At 37.4% G+C, this 18,123-nt stretch overlaps 1 protein-coding gene across 5 annotated transcripts in view; it reads right to left on the reverse strand.

Annotated features, from left to right (window-relative positions):
• NHLRC3 (NHL repeat containing 3) overlaps window positions 1-18,028 on the reverse strand; it is a 35,383-nt gene extending 17,355 nt beyond the window's left edge. For 3 of the 5 annotated variants that reach the window (XR_010410024.1, XR_010410025.1, XR_010410023.1), the window contains exons 1-7: window positions 17,715-18,027; window positions 17,114-17,266; window positions 16,664-16,811; window positions 14,078-14,278; window positions 11,973-12,064; window positions 8,802-8,914; window positions 7,838-8,035 (exon numbers count right to left, since the gene is read on the reverse strand). Coding sequence is in view for 2 of the 5 variants with exons in the window: in XM_045869362.3 (XP_045725318.1) it covers window positions 7,783-8,035; window positions 8,802-8,914; window positions 11,973-12,064; window positions 14,078-14,278; window positions 16,664-16,811; window positions 17,114-17,266; window positions 17,715-17,798 (1,044 nt within the window). In the remaining 3 variants the exon portion in view is untranslated. Of the gene's footprint in view, window positions 1-5,735; window positions 8,036-8,801; window positions 8,915-11,972; window positions 12,065-14,077; window positions 14,279-16,663; window positions 16,812-17,113; window positions 17,267-17,714 lie in introns of those variants that run through there. The other 2 variants (XM_045869362.3, XM_064586159.1) reach the window with 2 other exon arrangements.
• Window positions 18,029-18,123: the final 95 nt, after the last annotated feature.

Here is an 18,123-nt window from a genome sequence, read left to right on the forward strand (position 1 = left end):
CAAGGACAATATTTAATGGTATTAAGGAACTACTAATGTTAAAGTAGGTAACATTATGTTAAAAAAATTTATCATTACATTAAGGAAAACATGCTGAGTTAGTCAAAGAAATAATATGATGTTGGAGACGACACGAAATAATCAAAGGACAGAGGGTAAGTATACAGGGATATCAATAAGATGACATTGTCTACAAGGTGATAATTGTTGAAATATTTCATTATATAAAGTTCAAAAAATGGAAATAGAATTATTTAGAATTGTATTATCTAAGATTTAAAATACAAATAAAGATGGAAACTAATGCAGTCATTAGTAAAGATGTAATAATTCAACATTACCAGTAATGAAGCTGTGATTGCATTTTATTGCCTTCCAACCTGATTTTTAGGATGTCTGAAACAATACTGCGAATACCTCTGTGGGACGCATAAAAAATCTACATGAGACAAGTTTGCATTGAAACATGAGCTGCTGCATGTGAAAATGGTTTCTCTTAAGGAAAAAAAAAGACAGAAAAGCAGAGATGTTCCTAGAGATGAACTGGTAAAATAAATAAGTACACACATACATAAATACTTAAAGCTTTGTAAGAATCATTTTCCTTCGTTCTTCACAGACTAACTTCACTTTCATTTGGAAAATATTTAACAAAAGATTCAACAATTTAGTATTTCGATGTGCATGATAACTTTTAATCTTCGAGTTAGGTGGAATTATTAGAAACACTGCCAAAAGGTCACACTACAAAGAAAGCAAATCATACAAATGAACAAGGAAATGGAGTAAAAACAAATTGTTGGTCATTATTATGAAAACCTAGTCACCTGCTATGTTGTCTAATACAGTAGCCAATAGCCACATGTAACAATTTAAATTTAATTAATTAAAAATAAAGCTGAAAATTCAGTTCCTTAGACACACAACCTACATTTCAAGTGCTCAATGGCCCATGTTGGACAGCAGAAATTCAGAACATTACCACCGTCATTTCTATCAAACCCTGACAAAGACTGTGCATCCAATCAGTGGTATATACACCAAATAAGAATACTTAATATTTATTGATCTACTGGCTTAAAGACCCTATCCTTTCCTCACACCTTCCTTGATTACATTTAAAAAAGTTTGTGTTTTTTTATTGTTGTTGAAGGTATATTGTTTCATTTCACCTATAAAGATCCATGCATCTATTTCATTTTATCAGATGAAAATTAACTATGCACATTTCTTTCTTTGCTATGGCTACAAGAAATCTCAGAAGTAAGTTAATGCTTAATTGCCATAACTATTAATCCAGGTTTTGGATAAATGTATTTTCACACTGCTCTATGCAATTTTTGACATTACTCTGTTTTAATGTATTTTATTTATTTATTTATTTTTAAATTTTTTTTAATATATTTTTTTAAAGATTTTATTTATTTGAGAGAGAGAGAATGTGAGAGAGCGAGTACATGAGAGAGGGGAGGGTCAGAGGGAGAAGGAGACTCCCTGCCGAGCAGGGAGCCTGATGTGGGACTCGATCCAGGGACTCCAGGATCATGACCTGAGCTGAAGGCAGTCGCTTAACCAACTGAGCCATCCAGGCGCCCTATTTTTATGCATTTTAGAAATTTTATTGTAAAGAGGCTTAAATTCCTTTTGGAAATGGGTGGAACATAATTAATTGATAAATTCTACATAATGACACTCTACTGCCCTCTTTCTTTCGAGAATAAAAGTTCCAAGCAAGAAATTATTACCAAGTAAATTTTTCCAACAATAACCATAAGAAAAAAACCTGTAATTAATCAACATATTGTACACACCAGTGCTAAAAGCCATTATAAAATTAAGTAGTGATTCTTAATAAAATTCTGAGATTAAAAAAAACTACTTAAATATGAAAATTACCAAAACTCAATAGCAAATATCGTATTAATTGGCAAAGTACCAATTATTTCCATTAAAATCAGAAATAGGATAAAGATACTTGATATCACTACAATCATTTAACATTGTTTTGAACAATGTAGCTAATGCATTAAAATTTTAAAAATCAAACAAGCAATAGATAATTGGAAGATGTACAGTTACCTTTATTTTCAGAGTGGTATACCTAGAAAATCTGAATATCTATAATAGATAATTAAAATTAGTAAGAGTTTATTAAGGTGAATAGAAATCACATACATAAAAAGAACTGATACCTTTTCTCTATGCCACCAAAAAGTAATTTGAAATGGGGGAAAAAGGGGCACCTGGGTGGCTCAGTCGGTTAAGCATCCGACTCTTGATTTCGGCTCAGGCCATGATTCCAGGGTCATGAGATTGAGCACCAAGTTAGGCTCTGCGCTGAATGCAGAGCGTCTCTCCCTCTTCCTACCCACCCCCTACCCCCTTCCGTGCTCTCTCTCTCTCAAAAAGGGGGCAGGGGAATCCTACCCTAATAGCTACAATTAATAAATGCAAAGGATAAATTTGACACAGGAACCTAAACGTGGCTCAAAAGACATGCACAGAATCTAAATTGAAAAAAAAAAAACAATAAAATTTTATCAAAGGACATAAAATAAGACATAAAAGCAGAGTAACTTATTTTCCTGGATATAGACTCTTAAAATTATAAAAAATATCCATCCCAAACTAATGCAGATTAATTTAATATTGAATTTGTTAGGAATGTTTATCTGTAAGAAGACGCCCAACAAAAACAGTGGCTTAAAGTAACTAAAACATTCAACTATCTCGCATAAAATATCTGGAGAAAGGGATTACCAGGTCAGTAGAGTGGTTCCCCAATCATAAAAACCCAGCTTCCTTCTATCGGCCTTCTTTAAGAACGTTGGGTTTGTTGCTTTATAGTACCATGATGACTGCTGCAACTCCTGGCATCACACTCAAGTTCAAGTCTGGCAAGAAGGGAGAAGGCAGTGGTGCTAAGTATGCCTACCTTTTTTTTTTTTTTTAATAAAAAAAGCAAATGATTCTCCAGAAATCTCCCAGTAGGCTTCCGTTTACGTTGCATTGGCCAGAATCACATCATGTGACTACCCCTAGATGCTAGTTAAGCTGAGAAAGCAAGCACCTCATTCTTCCAGTCTTCGAGGTGGTATATAAGATAAGGAAAAAAGTTGAATGGGTGTTTATTTAGCCAACCAGGTGTTAAATTTACCACAAATTCTAGTCAGAATCTCCCTTTTTTCATTCAAACTGTTCTGTTTTCCGAAGTAGAATGTATATTCCAGAAAAGGGGTCTTTACCTTGCTCACCACCATATTCCTGGTATCTAACATGTAGTTATCTGTTGGATGACTAAATAGCTTTAGTGCGAACTGAAAATATCTCTGCTTTTTAAAAGTGGCCATTTCTAAATGATAGATGACTTAGTGTATGACAACTATACCTTTAGTTCTCAATAGTGGGACTAAACTGAATCATACAATGGGGAAGGTCATCTGGTCTCACCATCTTCCCAGAGTAAGAATTTCAGCCCAAAGGTGGCACGGCTGCCCATCTCTGGCTTAGATACCACAAAAAAGGCGTGGTGAGTGCTTACTGTGTGTCAGGGCCTAGGTGTAATGTTCTACATGCACGATTTCATTTCTATTCACAATGATCCCATGAGGAAAATACTATCATTTCCATTTCACAAAAGAGAAAAATGAGGCAGTCTCAGAACAACACGCAAGTAAGCGGCAGGGCCTGGATCAGAACCTCAGTCAACCTAACTCTAGATTTCAAGTTCTGACTCACTGAACCTTACCACTGTGAATATGAACACAGTATCAGGCTAAATAAAAGCTGCTACACAGCTCTTTGCTAGAATGTTCTTTCATTAAGCTGGACAAACTGGCCACACTGTTATTTCTACTCATTATCTTCATTCTGGAGGAAAGCTCAATGTTCATGCTATTATATGATCACCCTTTGAAGGTCTCAGAATTATGTCCAAACACCATGTTATTTGGTCAACTGTTTTTGGATTAGAATCTATTTGTAGGATTCTCTCTTAAAGGTAGCATCCAAAAAGAAATTACACCACAAATCTGTTTACCAGGGTCATAGACTATTGTAGGGGTTAAAAACAGGCTGCCCCAAGATGGGCCACTTTGGCATAAATTACATACAAGCAGAATTAAATCATAACAATATCCTTCCATTGTTTACAATGGAAGAAACTAAAGTTTCAAAAGTGCTATTTTTCATTACTCAAATTCCACTCAGTTCTTACATACAAAGGTACTATCTACATGTCATTAAATGTCTAAAGGATTAACTTACCCTATAAACTCATGGATTCTATGGCTAAGGTGTCTGATGGAAAAATTACTTGGCCTCTCCATAAATAATCAATTTTTTTATTTATAAGAGAGTCAGCAACCACAAGGCAAAATTGTTTAAAACAAACAAAAAAAATCTGGTAAGGAAAAAAGGAATAATTCTCTGTTAATATGAACGCATTTTCTATTGTACTAAACTCATATTCAAGTTATAGTTTAAAACGAATTATTCACCTCCGGCTGTTAGTTTGGCTTTTATTGAAAAGTTGTGTTTTTTAAACATGGAAATGTCCAATTAAACAGTAAAAATTTCCAATAACCCTTGGAAAATATGTCACCTATAAGCTAATTTCCTCAAGATATGTAAGCTAAAGAAAAAGAAAAAAAATTAAAAGTATGGTTAACTTCAATTTTTTAAAAAAATCAAAGTATAAAGAAGGCCCACAGCTGGGTTCAAGAAATGCTCATAAGCGAGACTCTACTGCCCTCTTTTGTATCAAGAATGTAACGCAACGCAAGTGCCAAATAGGGCAACTCCCCCAGGATGAAGTGAAAGGAAATGGGTTTGCTGGGCTTCTTTTCCCAGATGGATGGGCAGCTACCAAGGCAGAGAACACTTGCCTAAGTGCCTTCACACGTTTGTTGTTTCATTTTTGTTGAATAAATGAATCAGTATTACTCTGACTTTTCTAAAGAGTTTTTTTATTTGATTATTGCTGAAATTTTAGAGTCAAGAGTAAAATAAAGTCATATATTCAAGTTTTTTTTTTTTTTTTTTTTTTTAATGATTCTAATGGATTTGGTGAGTCAAAGGAGCAAAAATCTGACAGTTTCCAGTTGTCCCGTGGGCTCTCCAATCTATCCTGCTTTCAAATCCAGTGTTTAAAACCAACAAAGGCGAACAAAAGTTGGGACTTGAGTGCCTTTATTTAGCCTGACAGCCACATTGCTTGAAGCAATCTTTTAATCTGTTAAGTGATCTAAGCACAAATTATATGGGTCTTCTTAGTTTACCATCAGAATGCGCACAGGTTTTCTCTGAGGACACAAACATTCCATTGCAGAGACCCGATGTCACAGTGGAGGTTAGGGAGGATACCTCCAGCCTTCCTTTGGTTTTCTAATTTAGAAGCCACCCCACCCCCACCCCACCACACACACCTCCTAATAGATCTAGAAAGTAGGGGCATAAAGAGGTTCCATTTCCAATGCAAAAATATATGGAGTTAGCTAGTATCACTAGTATTTGTACCCACCCCCCCCATCTCAGCCAGGCTGTTTTCGTTTGGACTTCTGAGCGACCTCTAACAAAATGCGCTTCAGCTTACACTTCACATGCGTATGAAGGAGGATATTCTCACAGAGCAAACCTGTGATTTCAGGATTGCTGAAATTCTTCAGTGGAGTAAGAAGTTATAAACTGCTTTTGTAACAATAAAATCAAACATTAAAATCGAGAGCCAGATGATATTGTCTTTTCTTTCCAAAAATTTAATTTGTATCTTTTAAATGACAATAAGACATTTTCTCAAATCATTTAATCAATTAATCCAAAGGAAAAAAGTGAAATACTATGATTACAGCGATGCTAATAGACACTTCTAGCAAGACATATGGCAACAAAATTCTCAACAAGTTTTATAAGAATCTGGTATAAAATAAAGTTAAATATAACATTTTTAAAAGAACAAGATCAGTTTAACTAACCTGCATTCCTAAGAGACATTTGCACTTCTTGTCCTGGCTTAAAAACAAAACAAAACAAAACCCTCAAATCACTTTCTTTTTATACAAATAAATTTACTATATTGGCTAAGCTGCATAAAGTTCATGAGGATAAGTTCTGAAAAAAGCAATAAACGCAAAATTAAGGCAAACTTGATGGTTGATATCAGGTAAATAGCACATTTAGAAGGATTTTTGTTAAGAATTTCTGCCTTTAAAGTACTCGAAACTATTTATTTCAGAAGGTACATTTGTATCTGTCATACATCTGATCCTTACAGCATTCCTGGAGGGAGGAATTTTTACTAAAGAGAAAAAACTAAGAAAAACTCATTTAAGATCATACAGCTTGATCAGTGGCATGAACACACTTATCAAGGGCCTTGGAACACGGAAGTTTCCTGTTGGTCGATTTACCTTCCTAACTGTATCAAGATATGATCCAAGCATCAAAATAGTTTGAATTCCCTGAGGTCTACAAAACAGACTGCAGCCATAATGCGTGATGAGAAGTCAGCTCAGGATTTCTCACATGCTACATGATTTGCAGGGCAAGACTAGAATAAAGAAGGAGATGGATACAAGAAAAGGGGAGGAATGACCTGAAAGATCATCATATGGCCAGGTTCAACCAAAACCCAGAATAAACTAGAACTGAAAAGAAGGGGAAGCAAATATTAAAACCAAAGGGGCAGAGAGGCCTAGAAAGGTAAGAAATTATTCACCTTAATAGTGCAAAGTGTTCAGTACACATCCCCATATAAATAATTCTAAAACTTCTTTGAGGTAGACAGATGTTAGGAACGAACGGAGTACATGTTTAACAAAAAGAAAAAAGAAAGAAAAGAAAGGAAAGAGGCCCTGAAGAGAGGCCCCAACTTTTAATGTTACCTTTAATAAAAAAAAAACATTGCAGTTAGTACTTGTAAAGATCCCTTTCAGTAAAGTACTTAAATGCCTGTTGTTTTATTCCTACACTGAGAGGTTGAGATTAAGTATTTTACAGCTAAAGGACCCAAACCAAGATGGGCTTTTAAAAGAAAGCCTACCAAAGCTCCCAGCAAGTTTGTAACTTTTTACCACTTGTCCACTTGGACCACCTTGTTTTCCCCTTTCAGTTTCTCAAGTTGGAGCTCAAGTTGACTTTCCTGGCAAAACCTCCCGGATTCCCTCAGTCAGAAGTAATGCTCCGACTTCCAAAAGTCCTGCTACACTTAAGCCTTGCTGTCACTGTGTTGTATCAGTTTGCACACTTGTCTCCCCAGTGGACTACAAGCTCCTGAAAAGGCACACAAAGATAAACCTGCTTCTTCATCTCTGAATCTTTAGGAGCTGGCATCCTATGGGTACTCATTAATCAAGAGCCCATCTGACTTGATCTCTCAAAATGTACATTTTATATAAGGTGAACAAATTAGAGCTTTGTAGTTCTTCTCATAAAATTCAATATATCCTGCAAAACTCATTTTTATTCCTTTCCCTCTTCCTCCCAGGGAAAATTAGTCTACCAGAGCAAATACCCAGGTTACAACCTTAGTCCCTCTTTCCAACCCCATTTTTTAAATATTACATTTCCTTCGTTAAAATATTCTAATGCACTTACAAGTAAAACTAAGTCACAAGAAGAGAAACAAAACATATGGTTCTTCATGATATAAAAACAATTTTTTCTCATCACCAGGTCACAGAAAAATAAAGAAACACATTCTTATGCTTGAACATTATTTGTAAGGGCTTAACAATGAATTTGAGAATCTGAACTTCCACTTGAAAGATCTCCACAAAGGAAACATTACGAACCGAATGAAGGAAAATAGCTATTCATAGGGACATATTTTTGTACTTGCTTTGCTCCAATTTCTGCTACATAGATTGCTCCAGTCTTCCCACTGACATCCAAGAGATGAGGTAAAACTTGATCTGCTAGCTGGATCGTGCCGATTACAGAACAGTTACCGATGCTTCCCACTGGGGGCGCTGCCACCAGTAAGAGCCTGCTAAGGTTCAGCTGGGCTACAATCACGTACTTTCCGTCGGGAGTAAATCTAAGGAGAAAGACATTTTACAGAATAAATGTATGCAAAATTAGTATAAATGTTGACTTTCTCAACGTTTTTATCTCCTATGACGCTAAACAACAACAGACACCTCTACTTGCTGAAGGATGCCCTCAAGGAGAATTTAAAATTTGTCTAACTCTGTTGATGAGGGAATAGATTTGCGATGGTAAACATAGCCAAAGATGAGTTTCAACAAACAAAAATAATATGCGAGTACCACACAAAATGAAACTAATGGAAAGTCGGTGCTAGGCTGACACTATAGACTCAAGACTTCTATTTTCGTTCTGCGTTTAAAAATTCATCACATGTATCCCGAGGGTGAAGGCTATAGGAGGTCCAGCATATGTTATCTCTGAGACCCGGATCCCACAGTGCATGGGGAGTTTAACTGCTTTCGCTCTGCTTGGGATTTAAAATACCATTATGTGTTCTCTGCATACTTGGTTCTGTCCCCTTTTCACCTGTTGAAAATTAATAATATTTTAAACTTTCAGCTAGCTCTTCAGAGAAACGAACATAAACCAAATAAAACAAGCATTTTTTTTTCTTTCAAGATTTTATTTAAATTGTATTTAGTTAACACATAGTGTAGTATTAGTTTCTGGGGGAGAATTCAGTGATCCATCACTTGCATATAACACCCAATGCTCATCACAGCAAGTGCCCTCCTTAATGCCCATCACCCACTTAGCCCATCCCCCACCCACCTAATAAAACGAGCATTTTAAAAGAAAAAGAAAAAAATCACCTGACTGAAGAAGGTCCCTCTTCTGTGAAACAATTATTCCATGCTCCTAACCACTCCCCGGTGTCTTTATCAAATACTTGAATTCTTTTATTTCCTCGGTCAGCAACCCACACCTGAGAAACCAAAAAAATGATTCTAGGAAAAGATCTACATCATAATAAGAAAACAGAAGGGAAAGAGGGAGGTATGAATGTTTATTTCCATTAGTTTCACATGCATCACCTCATTTAGTACTTAGAGGACCCCAAAGAAGAAGTTATTAAAAAGCCCTATCTTCAGACACGAAATTAAAGTTCGAAGTGAGCTTACAGTGGGAGAGCCACTTACGGCCATCTGTCTTAACCCAAAGCCCATACATAACACTCTATTCTATTAAACATTTGAATAACTAAAAAAACTGGAGTCTTCTGTTGTGATGCAGAGGATTAGCACAGTACTGAGAAGCAAGAGAATTCATTCATTCCTCCAACAGGCATTGTCTGTCCTGCTGAGTTCTGCCAACCTGTCAGTCCCTGGGTTAGGTTAGAAGACAAAGACAAAGAAATGCAGCCTAGTTCCTCAGGAGCTCAGGCTGGGGGTAGCCACGTATTCATTCCTATTGCACTATCACTAAACATCTACCTGCTAGTTACCAAAGAATGTCCAAAGCGCCAAACCACCGAAAGAGGATGCTTAAAAGATTTTAGTAGCATCTCAAGAATGACAGTAGACTAACAACAGGTTTAATTTAATTTTGCTATAGGCTGGAATGAGTTATTAAGGAAAACTGTTGTAATAAAACAGAAAATAGATTCACTCCAAATGACATTTCATGTACTATATTTAATATATGCAACCTATGGCATACATACAGTGATATGATTTTATGACATGAGGCTAGGATTGTAGAGGGGTATGTAAGAATGGACTGGAAGTGTGGGCCAGCCCTGCTGACCTCTACCTCCTCCTTTCAGGATCATTGGATTTCTTGAGTTTGTGGATTCCGGCACTATTTCTTCAGGGTAACCCTGACAATGTATCCGTCAATGCCTGTGAGTTTTAGTAGCCACTAAGTTCATCTATAATAAGAAACAAATACAGACTCATTGTATCATTTTAGAAAGGTTGTTGATCCCTAAGTAAGGTAATTTCTCAAGACCCTTTCCTGATTCATGATTCTTTAGTAAGGATGAAGAATTTGGGACTACTGCCTTAGATGAGTGACCAAGGAAGAAATATAGTTTAGACTCTAGGATTGAATATTTTAGATTGTTAACATTATCTTCCCTACTGAACAAATCTTGATTATGAGAAACCTTGTTTAAGAAACAATAGCAGGGGCGCCTGGGTGGCCCATTTGGTTAAGCCCCCGACTTGAGATTTCAGCTCAGGTCATGATCCACAGGGTTGTGAGATTGAACCCTGGGTCAGGCTCTGCACTCAGCAGGGAGTCTGCTTGAGATTCTCTCTCTCCCTCTCCCTCTGTCCCTACCCCAACCTGCACATGTGCACGTGCATGCACTTTCTCTCTCAATCTCTTTCTCTCTCAAATAAATAAATCTTAAAAATGAAAAAACAAAAAAACCAGCAGCAAGTTCAGCTCTGGAGCTAATTAACTTTTCCTATAGGGTTGGGGTGATGACTAAATGAGTTAATCATGTAAAATGCTCTGAATGACATTGACTGTTGTTAAAACACAAGTGTGTGGAAATGAATACCCTCATTTTTCATCATTCTGTAATGCCAGAGTATCCCCATCAAATGTTCTCCAAGCTTTCTCAAAAGGGCACTTATCACCACAGAGAATTCACCTGGGTCTAGGTCTTGCCTGCTCCGAAACTTGATCTTATTCTTATTCATTGAAGGAAGTAGTTAACTGGGCTCAGAAGGGTAATGTATTTAAAACCAGAATTCCAACTTTCAAGCTCCCCATTTACAAACAAAACTCACAGGTTCAGTTATCTTCCTATCTACAATGCGAAATACTTGCAGATTTTATTATCAAAACATTCTCACTTTGTCTACATAGGAAGCCAAATCACAATCAAAAGGTTGTCTGCTGAACATAGAATCAGAAGTAGAAATGGATTAAATTTCTAACAGTATGAAGCCAAGATAGTCTGATGCATCCATCCTGCAAGACATTTAGTCATTTAACAGTTACTCATACGATGACTACTACATGCCAGGCACTGAGATACAAAGCCAAAGAGATTCAGTATATGCCCTCATACAGCCTACACTCTTCAAGGAGACGACTGATCATATTATAGTGTGATAATTACTATAACAGGAAAGTATAGGCTACTATAGGAAAACAGAAGGGGAAACTAATATAAAACATTTTGGGTGTTTGGTCATAGGAAAGTAACCCCAAAGCAGTGATATATATGCTTAAAGGTGGATAAAAGCAAAAGAGGTAGCAGTGGATAGGGTGGGGAAAAAGAAATGGGTTGAAAAGCGTCAGTTAAGGGTGCCTGGGTGGCTCGGTTGGTTGGGCAACTGCCTCTGGCTCAGGTCATGATCCTGGAGTCCCGGGATCAAGCCCCGCATCGGGCTCCTGGCTCAGCAGGGAGCCCGCTTCTCCCTCTGAGCCTCTCCCCTCTCATGCTCTCTCTCTCAAATAAATAAAATCTTAAAAAAAAAAAAAAAAGAAAGAAATGCTTCAGTTAAAGTTTTCCGTTCCCCAGAGTGGAGCTAGTGAGAACAAAGTTGCCTGAGTGGCTCTTATTTTCAAGCCTCCAAGATTAATCTCTCCCATCTCCCTTTTGATCAACATATTCTAGAATTAATTTAATTCTAAAATTAAAAATATATTCAAACACTCCTAGTAGTTTTCTTAGTAGGAGGGCAACTCTTTCCTTTTTCAGGTAACTTAAGTTCTATTCCATTATTTGTTCCTTCTACCTTTAAGTGACACAGGAAATCTATTTTGTTCATTTCTAAATATTTGGGGAACTCTCTTCATTATAGGACCTGCACATTTATAAGAATATGTGGGTATACCCAGCCCCAGAGGAATTGCCCAGACACACCCAGATACACATAACCACAAACATTCATACATACTCAGATATCCAGACATACATGTGCACCAAGATCCATATACATAGAGGTCCATACGCCTACACACACACACACACACACACATTCAGACACACAGTGCCATACACAATGACAGTGTATTTTTACCCGACCAGATGAATCAACGGTAACACTGTGAGGTATGTTGAACTTAGCAGGCCCCGTTCCACGTTCTCCATGCAGCCAAAGCATCATGAAATCTGACAACGGCAAACATAGTTGGTCAGAGCAACATATAACTACCTTATACATCTGTGTGCTATATCTTATGTCTTAAGTTGCAAATAAACTATTTAATTATACCCCTAATTGATCAGGATTTCTTGGCTTTCTGTGTATATACCAGTTTGCCTAATTGTTATGCTTTACCCGCCCCCCCCCAAAAATTGCTTTTGTTTCAAGCAATTTATCATCTTCTTTACTATCTCCACTTGAGTTTTTCATCACTCAAAACCACTGTGTGATTCATGTCAGTGTCTCCCTTCCCAACTATTCCGTTATTTGGTATTACCATTCCTGTGAACTTAAAAATTCACATTATGTTTTTATAGTCTGTCTCCCTTATTACCCCTATTGTAGGCTGAATTTTACCTCTACCCCAAAAGATATAACCAAGTCACAGGTACTTCTCTACTTGTGAATGTGACTTTATTGGTCATAGACTTTTGCAGATGTATGAAGTTAGGGATCTTGTGATGAGATAGATCCTAAATTCAGGTGGACCCTAAATCCAATGACTAGTGTTCTTGTAAGAGAAGGGAGAGGGAGATTTGAGACACAGAGACACACAGAAGGCGGCCATCTGAAGACAGTGGCAGAGACTGGAGATATGCTGCCACAAGCCAAGGAATGTCTAGAACCACGGGAAGCTGGAAGAGGCAAAGAGGGATTCTCCCCTAGTGCCATTAGAGGGAGCAGGGCTGGCCTTATACATTTCAGACTTCTGGATTCCAAAACCATGAGAGAATAAATTTCTGTTTAAGCTATTCAGTCTGTGGCAATTTTTTATAGCATCCACAAGAAACCAATACACCTGTATTCAATCTGTCTCCTGAGTTTGGTTGTTTCTTTTGCAGTATTTTTTTGATTCTTGCTTTATCTGCACCACCTCCCTTTAACTATCACCACCAAACTTAGTTACTGGGTAATAAGTTGACCACATAACCTTCATGTAGGAGTTTATGCTCTGTCCAAATGACAGAGCTTACTGCAAATACATCCTGATACAGTATTGTGTCTTATAAAAACTCTGCTTCTATAACATCACTTTCCTACTAAAAAAACCTCAGAAATTTTAAAAGCAAAATTATGGCTTCAAAATTCTTGGATAAGCCTTCAAGAACATCTCAAATCTTATTTTTTAACTCTTCCAGAATTACACCCTAAGCTCCCTTCCTAGAAGACTTGCTAATTACCTGTAGACCTTGTGTGATAGAGTCTTGTGAATGTTCCTCCCATCCATCTTCTCCTCCCACCAAAACCAGTTTAGTTCAAGAACCACTTGCTTTATGAATGCTTGCCCTACTTACCCAGTCAACAGTAATCTCTCCTTCTCCAAATCTTATTTTACTTTTAACAATCAATACCATAGAGTAGCGTTTAGCAGTTTCATCTGAAATAGACCTGCACCTAGAATACTACTGAGGACATACAGCAATAAATACAATGAAACTTTAGCTGATCAATCAAACTGAAGGGTATCTCAGCTCTGGAATGCCAGGTTCCTAACCTTCTTTCTTAATTGGATAGGATAAACACTTATTTCTTCAGCCCACTATAAATTCCCAAACTGCCTCCAATTTAATTCAAAGGAATAAGCAAGCATATTATCAGAATCATTTATTACTGACCATCCCACACATCTCACTCGAGCCCTTTACACACAGCTTCATATATAATACAATATACAATAGTTGTAGGGGCGCCTGGGTGGCTCAGTCAAGTCAGTTAAGCGTCCAACTACATTTCAGCTCAGGTCATGATCTCAAGGGTCGTGAGATGCAGCCCTATGTCAGGCTCCTTGCTGGGTGTGTAGTCTGCTGAAGATTGTCTCTCTCCCTCTCCCCCTGGCTCCCACCCTTGGAACGTATTCGCTCTCTCTTAAAAAAAATACACACACACACACTAGTTATAATATTACACCAAGTATTGAACAAATTAAACACATCCAACTTATTAAAAAGCATTCTTATGATACCACGCAAGCCATGTACCTTGGGACAATTTGATCAATCTGTTATTCAATCCTCCATCTCCATCCACAATGTAAATATCTCCTGTGTCATCTACATATAATTCTGCGGGATTATCAAATTGCAGGGGATTCAAACCAGTGCCTTTTTTGCCTGGGGTACCCAAGACTTGAACAAGATCACCAAAGGAATTGTATTTTTTAATAGTATGACCATAGGATCCTATAAAGAAAAACATGCACACGTCACAAATATAACCACTGTCCAAACATTCACGTTTTTCAAGTAAGCAGAGAGCAAGGATTTAATAGAATTTGACTGTAATAAAAAGTTAACAGGCTCAGATAATTAAATGCTGTATTTCACAAGCAATAGAGCTTCTTCATTAGTTACAACCAAATCTGTCATGAATTAAAGCTCAGGTACTCCAAAATAAGTAGATTCTAAATTCAAATAAGTAAAACCAACAAAACTGGCTCCTTATACAGAAGGCTCATGATGTTAAATTATAGGTACATCATTTTCTTTTGTAATCATAAGCATGACAGTACAACCTTGAATAAACATTCCTTGCAAAAAGAAATCCAGAAGGAACTGGAAAAGGAACTTATGTTTGAAAATCATTTCAGTCAATCATGTGCAGATCTCAAATTTTAGTAGGTCAACAAAAAAGTTCACTATAATACATATTTTTTTATTTTTTATTTTTTTAAAGATTTTATTTATTTGACAGAGAGAGCGAGAGAGCACAAGCAGGCGGAACAGCAGAGGGAGAGGGAGAAGCAGGTTCCCTGCCAAGCAAGGAGCCCGATGCGGGGCTCGATCCCAGGACCCTGGAAACATGACCTGAGCCGAAGGCAGACGCTCAACCATCTGAGCCACCCAGGCGCCCCTAATACATATTTTTTTTAAACTACACTTTCTCATAGTAGAAACAAGTGCAAAACTCAACCCATTAACTTTTTTTCCTAAGAGAATAAATCTTTCCAAATCACTAGTATATTTTCTCACTTATATCAAGACTTCTTTGAATTAAAATTATCTTACAAGCAAAAATATAAAGTACGGTATTGATAATTAGGAAAAAAACATAATGCGGTTAACAGAAATCAACTTGAAGGCATACCAAGACCAAACTAACTGGTAGGCATGCCAAAAATAAATTGGATACACTGAACTCACTGGAAATAAAATTGTAACTTGCATTACAATTCTATCTTAAAAAACGTATTTATTGTTATACCTGATTTGAATGCTTGAGGTAATTTGTAGCAACAAGAGAACAAAATATTATTAAAGAAAGCAACCTTCAAAGTTTCTAAAGAGTAGGCAAAAGATATAAAACACCAGTATATAACATCGTTTTGTTTTGTTTTTAAGGCTCATTTACAGCCACATTTTTATTAAAGGGAATGTATTTCTTCAAAAAATGGGAAGGAATATAAAAAGTGTCTTCAGATCTGTGCATGAAAAAAACCCTTTAATGGAAAGAAGAGGTCATGTGTGTTTTGTTTTATTTCTGGGAGTCAACGAAGTATTTTATAAAAAATGATCACATGAATGGAATAAATTAAAAAGTAAAGGCCTTTAACAGTGAGTCCTGGGGGAAAAAAAAGAAGTCAAAATAGTCATATTTCATTATAGCATTACAAGGAACTCAGAGGTATTCTCGATTTTTTGTTTAACCAAAATTTTATCATCCAAAATACATCCTGAAAGAAATGAAATCAGCTGCGGCTCAGAAATCTTTTGGGTTCTGAGAACAAACAGTAATGGCACTTCTAACAAAAACTGAGAGTTCATTAATTCCAAAATGGTATCTGAATTTGCCAGAAATGAAGAAACAGATGTCCTTCAAGCCATGAATGTAACTGGGCCAAAGACTGTCTTTATGATCCCATTCATTCCTGAGATCCTGCGATAATAATGCCAGGTCTTAAGCCACAAGAACATGCAAACAGCTATCTCTGAAAACATCCAGAGCTATAAATCCAACTGTGCCTACTTTGATTTGCAACACATTCTATCAAAAGTATTTGGTGGAAAGAAGATTTCAGACATGTTGCAGTAGGCAGGACTTCAGAAACATTAACACCAGGCGTCTCTGCAAATCTTGCATTTTGGGCAACAAAGCAGTTCTAGTTTCTTAGCACAATTTCTTTTGAAAATGAGCTGGTAAAGGAAAATAAGACAAGGACTCCATTCATTAACTTACAGAGATTGCTATTTTTGGGGCCATTAACTTACAGAGATTGCTATTTTGGGGGCTTCACAGAAGAGGTTTAAAATTTTAGCCTGGGAAGAGCAACTGATGCGTTAACAAACCATAGAAATGATTCCTGAAAGTATGGTCTCACAACCGATGCTTTAAAGAGGAAAAGTCCCTTGACAAGTTAAAGGAAAAACCATAATAATTATAGCCTCCTTGCTAAATATCTTGACTCTACAGAAGTACAGGATAGAGGTTTTTAGAAACAAGTGATTTCAAAAATAATTAAAGAAATTACAACTAGATTTAGCAACTCTTGATTTTAAAGCGTACAAGCAAGAACATGGGCAACAATATGATTTCTAGCAAGATAAGTGAATAGATATTACTACACATACCACTTCCTACATCCGTGATCCAGACAGACTGTTCATGTAGTGTACTGGCTGCAAATATACCATGAGGTGTGTCAACTGTGTAATTCCAGGATCGTAGGAAATATCCATCCTCTGTGAACACTAATACCTTTGGGATGTTATCCCCTCTCTGAAGGTATATAAAAATAACTGCTTAGATAGGATCAGTTTTTAGAAAGTAATCTTTATTTTGGTAGAGAGAAACAAAAATTAAAGGTTAATTGAGAAATTTAATGTTTAAAAAACGAGCTTCAAAACCTAACAATATTAATATCTACTACATTCAAAACCGAAGCATTTACTTAAAACCAACTCAAAAAAACTTCACAAATAGCATAATATAAACATACATGGTTACTTAGTACAGCAAAACAAGAAGAAATTGTTTCCTTTGTGTTCATAATTTTTTTTTTTAATCCCAATTTTACTAACCTGGGCTATGTAAACCAATCCGCTGAGGGAGTCAATTGCAACACAAAATGTTGCTCCAGTAAAGTATTCTGAGTACTTAGGCCAACCCACATCCAGCCGGTAAGGGATTTCCTTGGTTCTCCAGGAAATTTGAAAAGCAAATTTCCTTAAAACCTTTAAAAAAATAATCAGAAGATTAAGAATCCGTTTACCCTCTACGTTAAGTAAAGAAAAAAAAAAGAAAAAAAAAAAGGCTTATTTTTAAAGCATGCCCTGACAGCTGACACAGAGGTGTTGAGACTGCTGGACAGAAATGATTCGGAAGAAATGGGTTTATAAGTCTAGAGACCAAAGTGATCACAATACAAATCCGCAAATTATTTGAAGATGTAGTGGGATCTGGGGAAAGAAAGAAAACAGGAAGATGGCGATGTATCATATACAAACTTTTTAACACCAAGAGACAAAACAAGACGTCGGCAGTTCCGCTCCCGGTGCAGCTTTTGAAAAGACAAGCTAAGTGCGGGCGCCAGGGCCCGCTACCTCCATCCCACGACAGCGGGTCGCCTCTCAGCAGTGCTATCGACACACCCAACAGACATTTCTTCCCTGCTCAACTCACCGGGGAGCCACAAAAACGCGAATGCAAAACCAGTAATGCAAGAAAGAAGCCAGCGCCGGCCAGGCAGACCCAGAATCTTGCCATGACGAAACGGTAGAGTCCGCAGGCGGCTGGGGGCCACCAGACAGCCTCAGCTCCACGCGGTTCGTCGCTGTACACGGCGTCGGCCCCACCTCGGAGCCGAAGTTCCTATCTCCAGTTCCGTCTCCCTGGACGTGCGGGGTTTGAGAACCGGACTCGGGTGATAGAAAATCAGAATTCGGGTAGCGGTTTCCTGGAGCATTCCCGGGTCCACGCCCCCAGGTCACGTGGCTCGGGCTGACCGACTGACCACCCCTTTTCGCCCCTTGGGGCGGTCCACGCGGCGGACTTCTCCCGTCCGCCAAAAATAAGGGCATCCATAGATATG

The sequence above is a fragment of the Mirounga angustirostris genome, unplaced genomic scaffold (assembly GCF_029215605.1).
Source record: "Mirounga angustirostris isolate CCGP_5_RB_7025 unplaced genomic scaffold, mMirAng1.0.hap1 SCAF_3, whole genome shotgun sequence".
Taxonomy (NCBI): Eukaryota; Metazoa; Chordata; class Mammalia; order Carnivora; family Phocidae; genus Mirounga; species Mirounga angustirostris.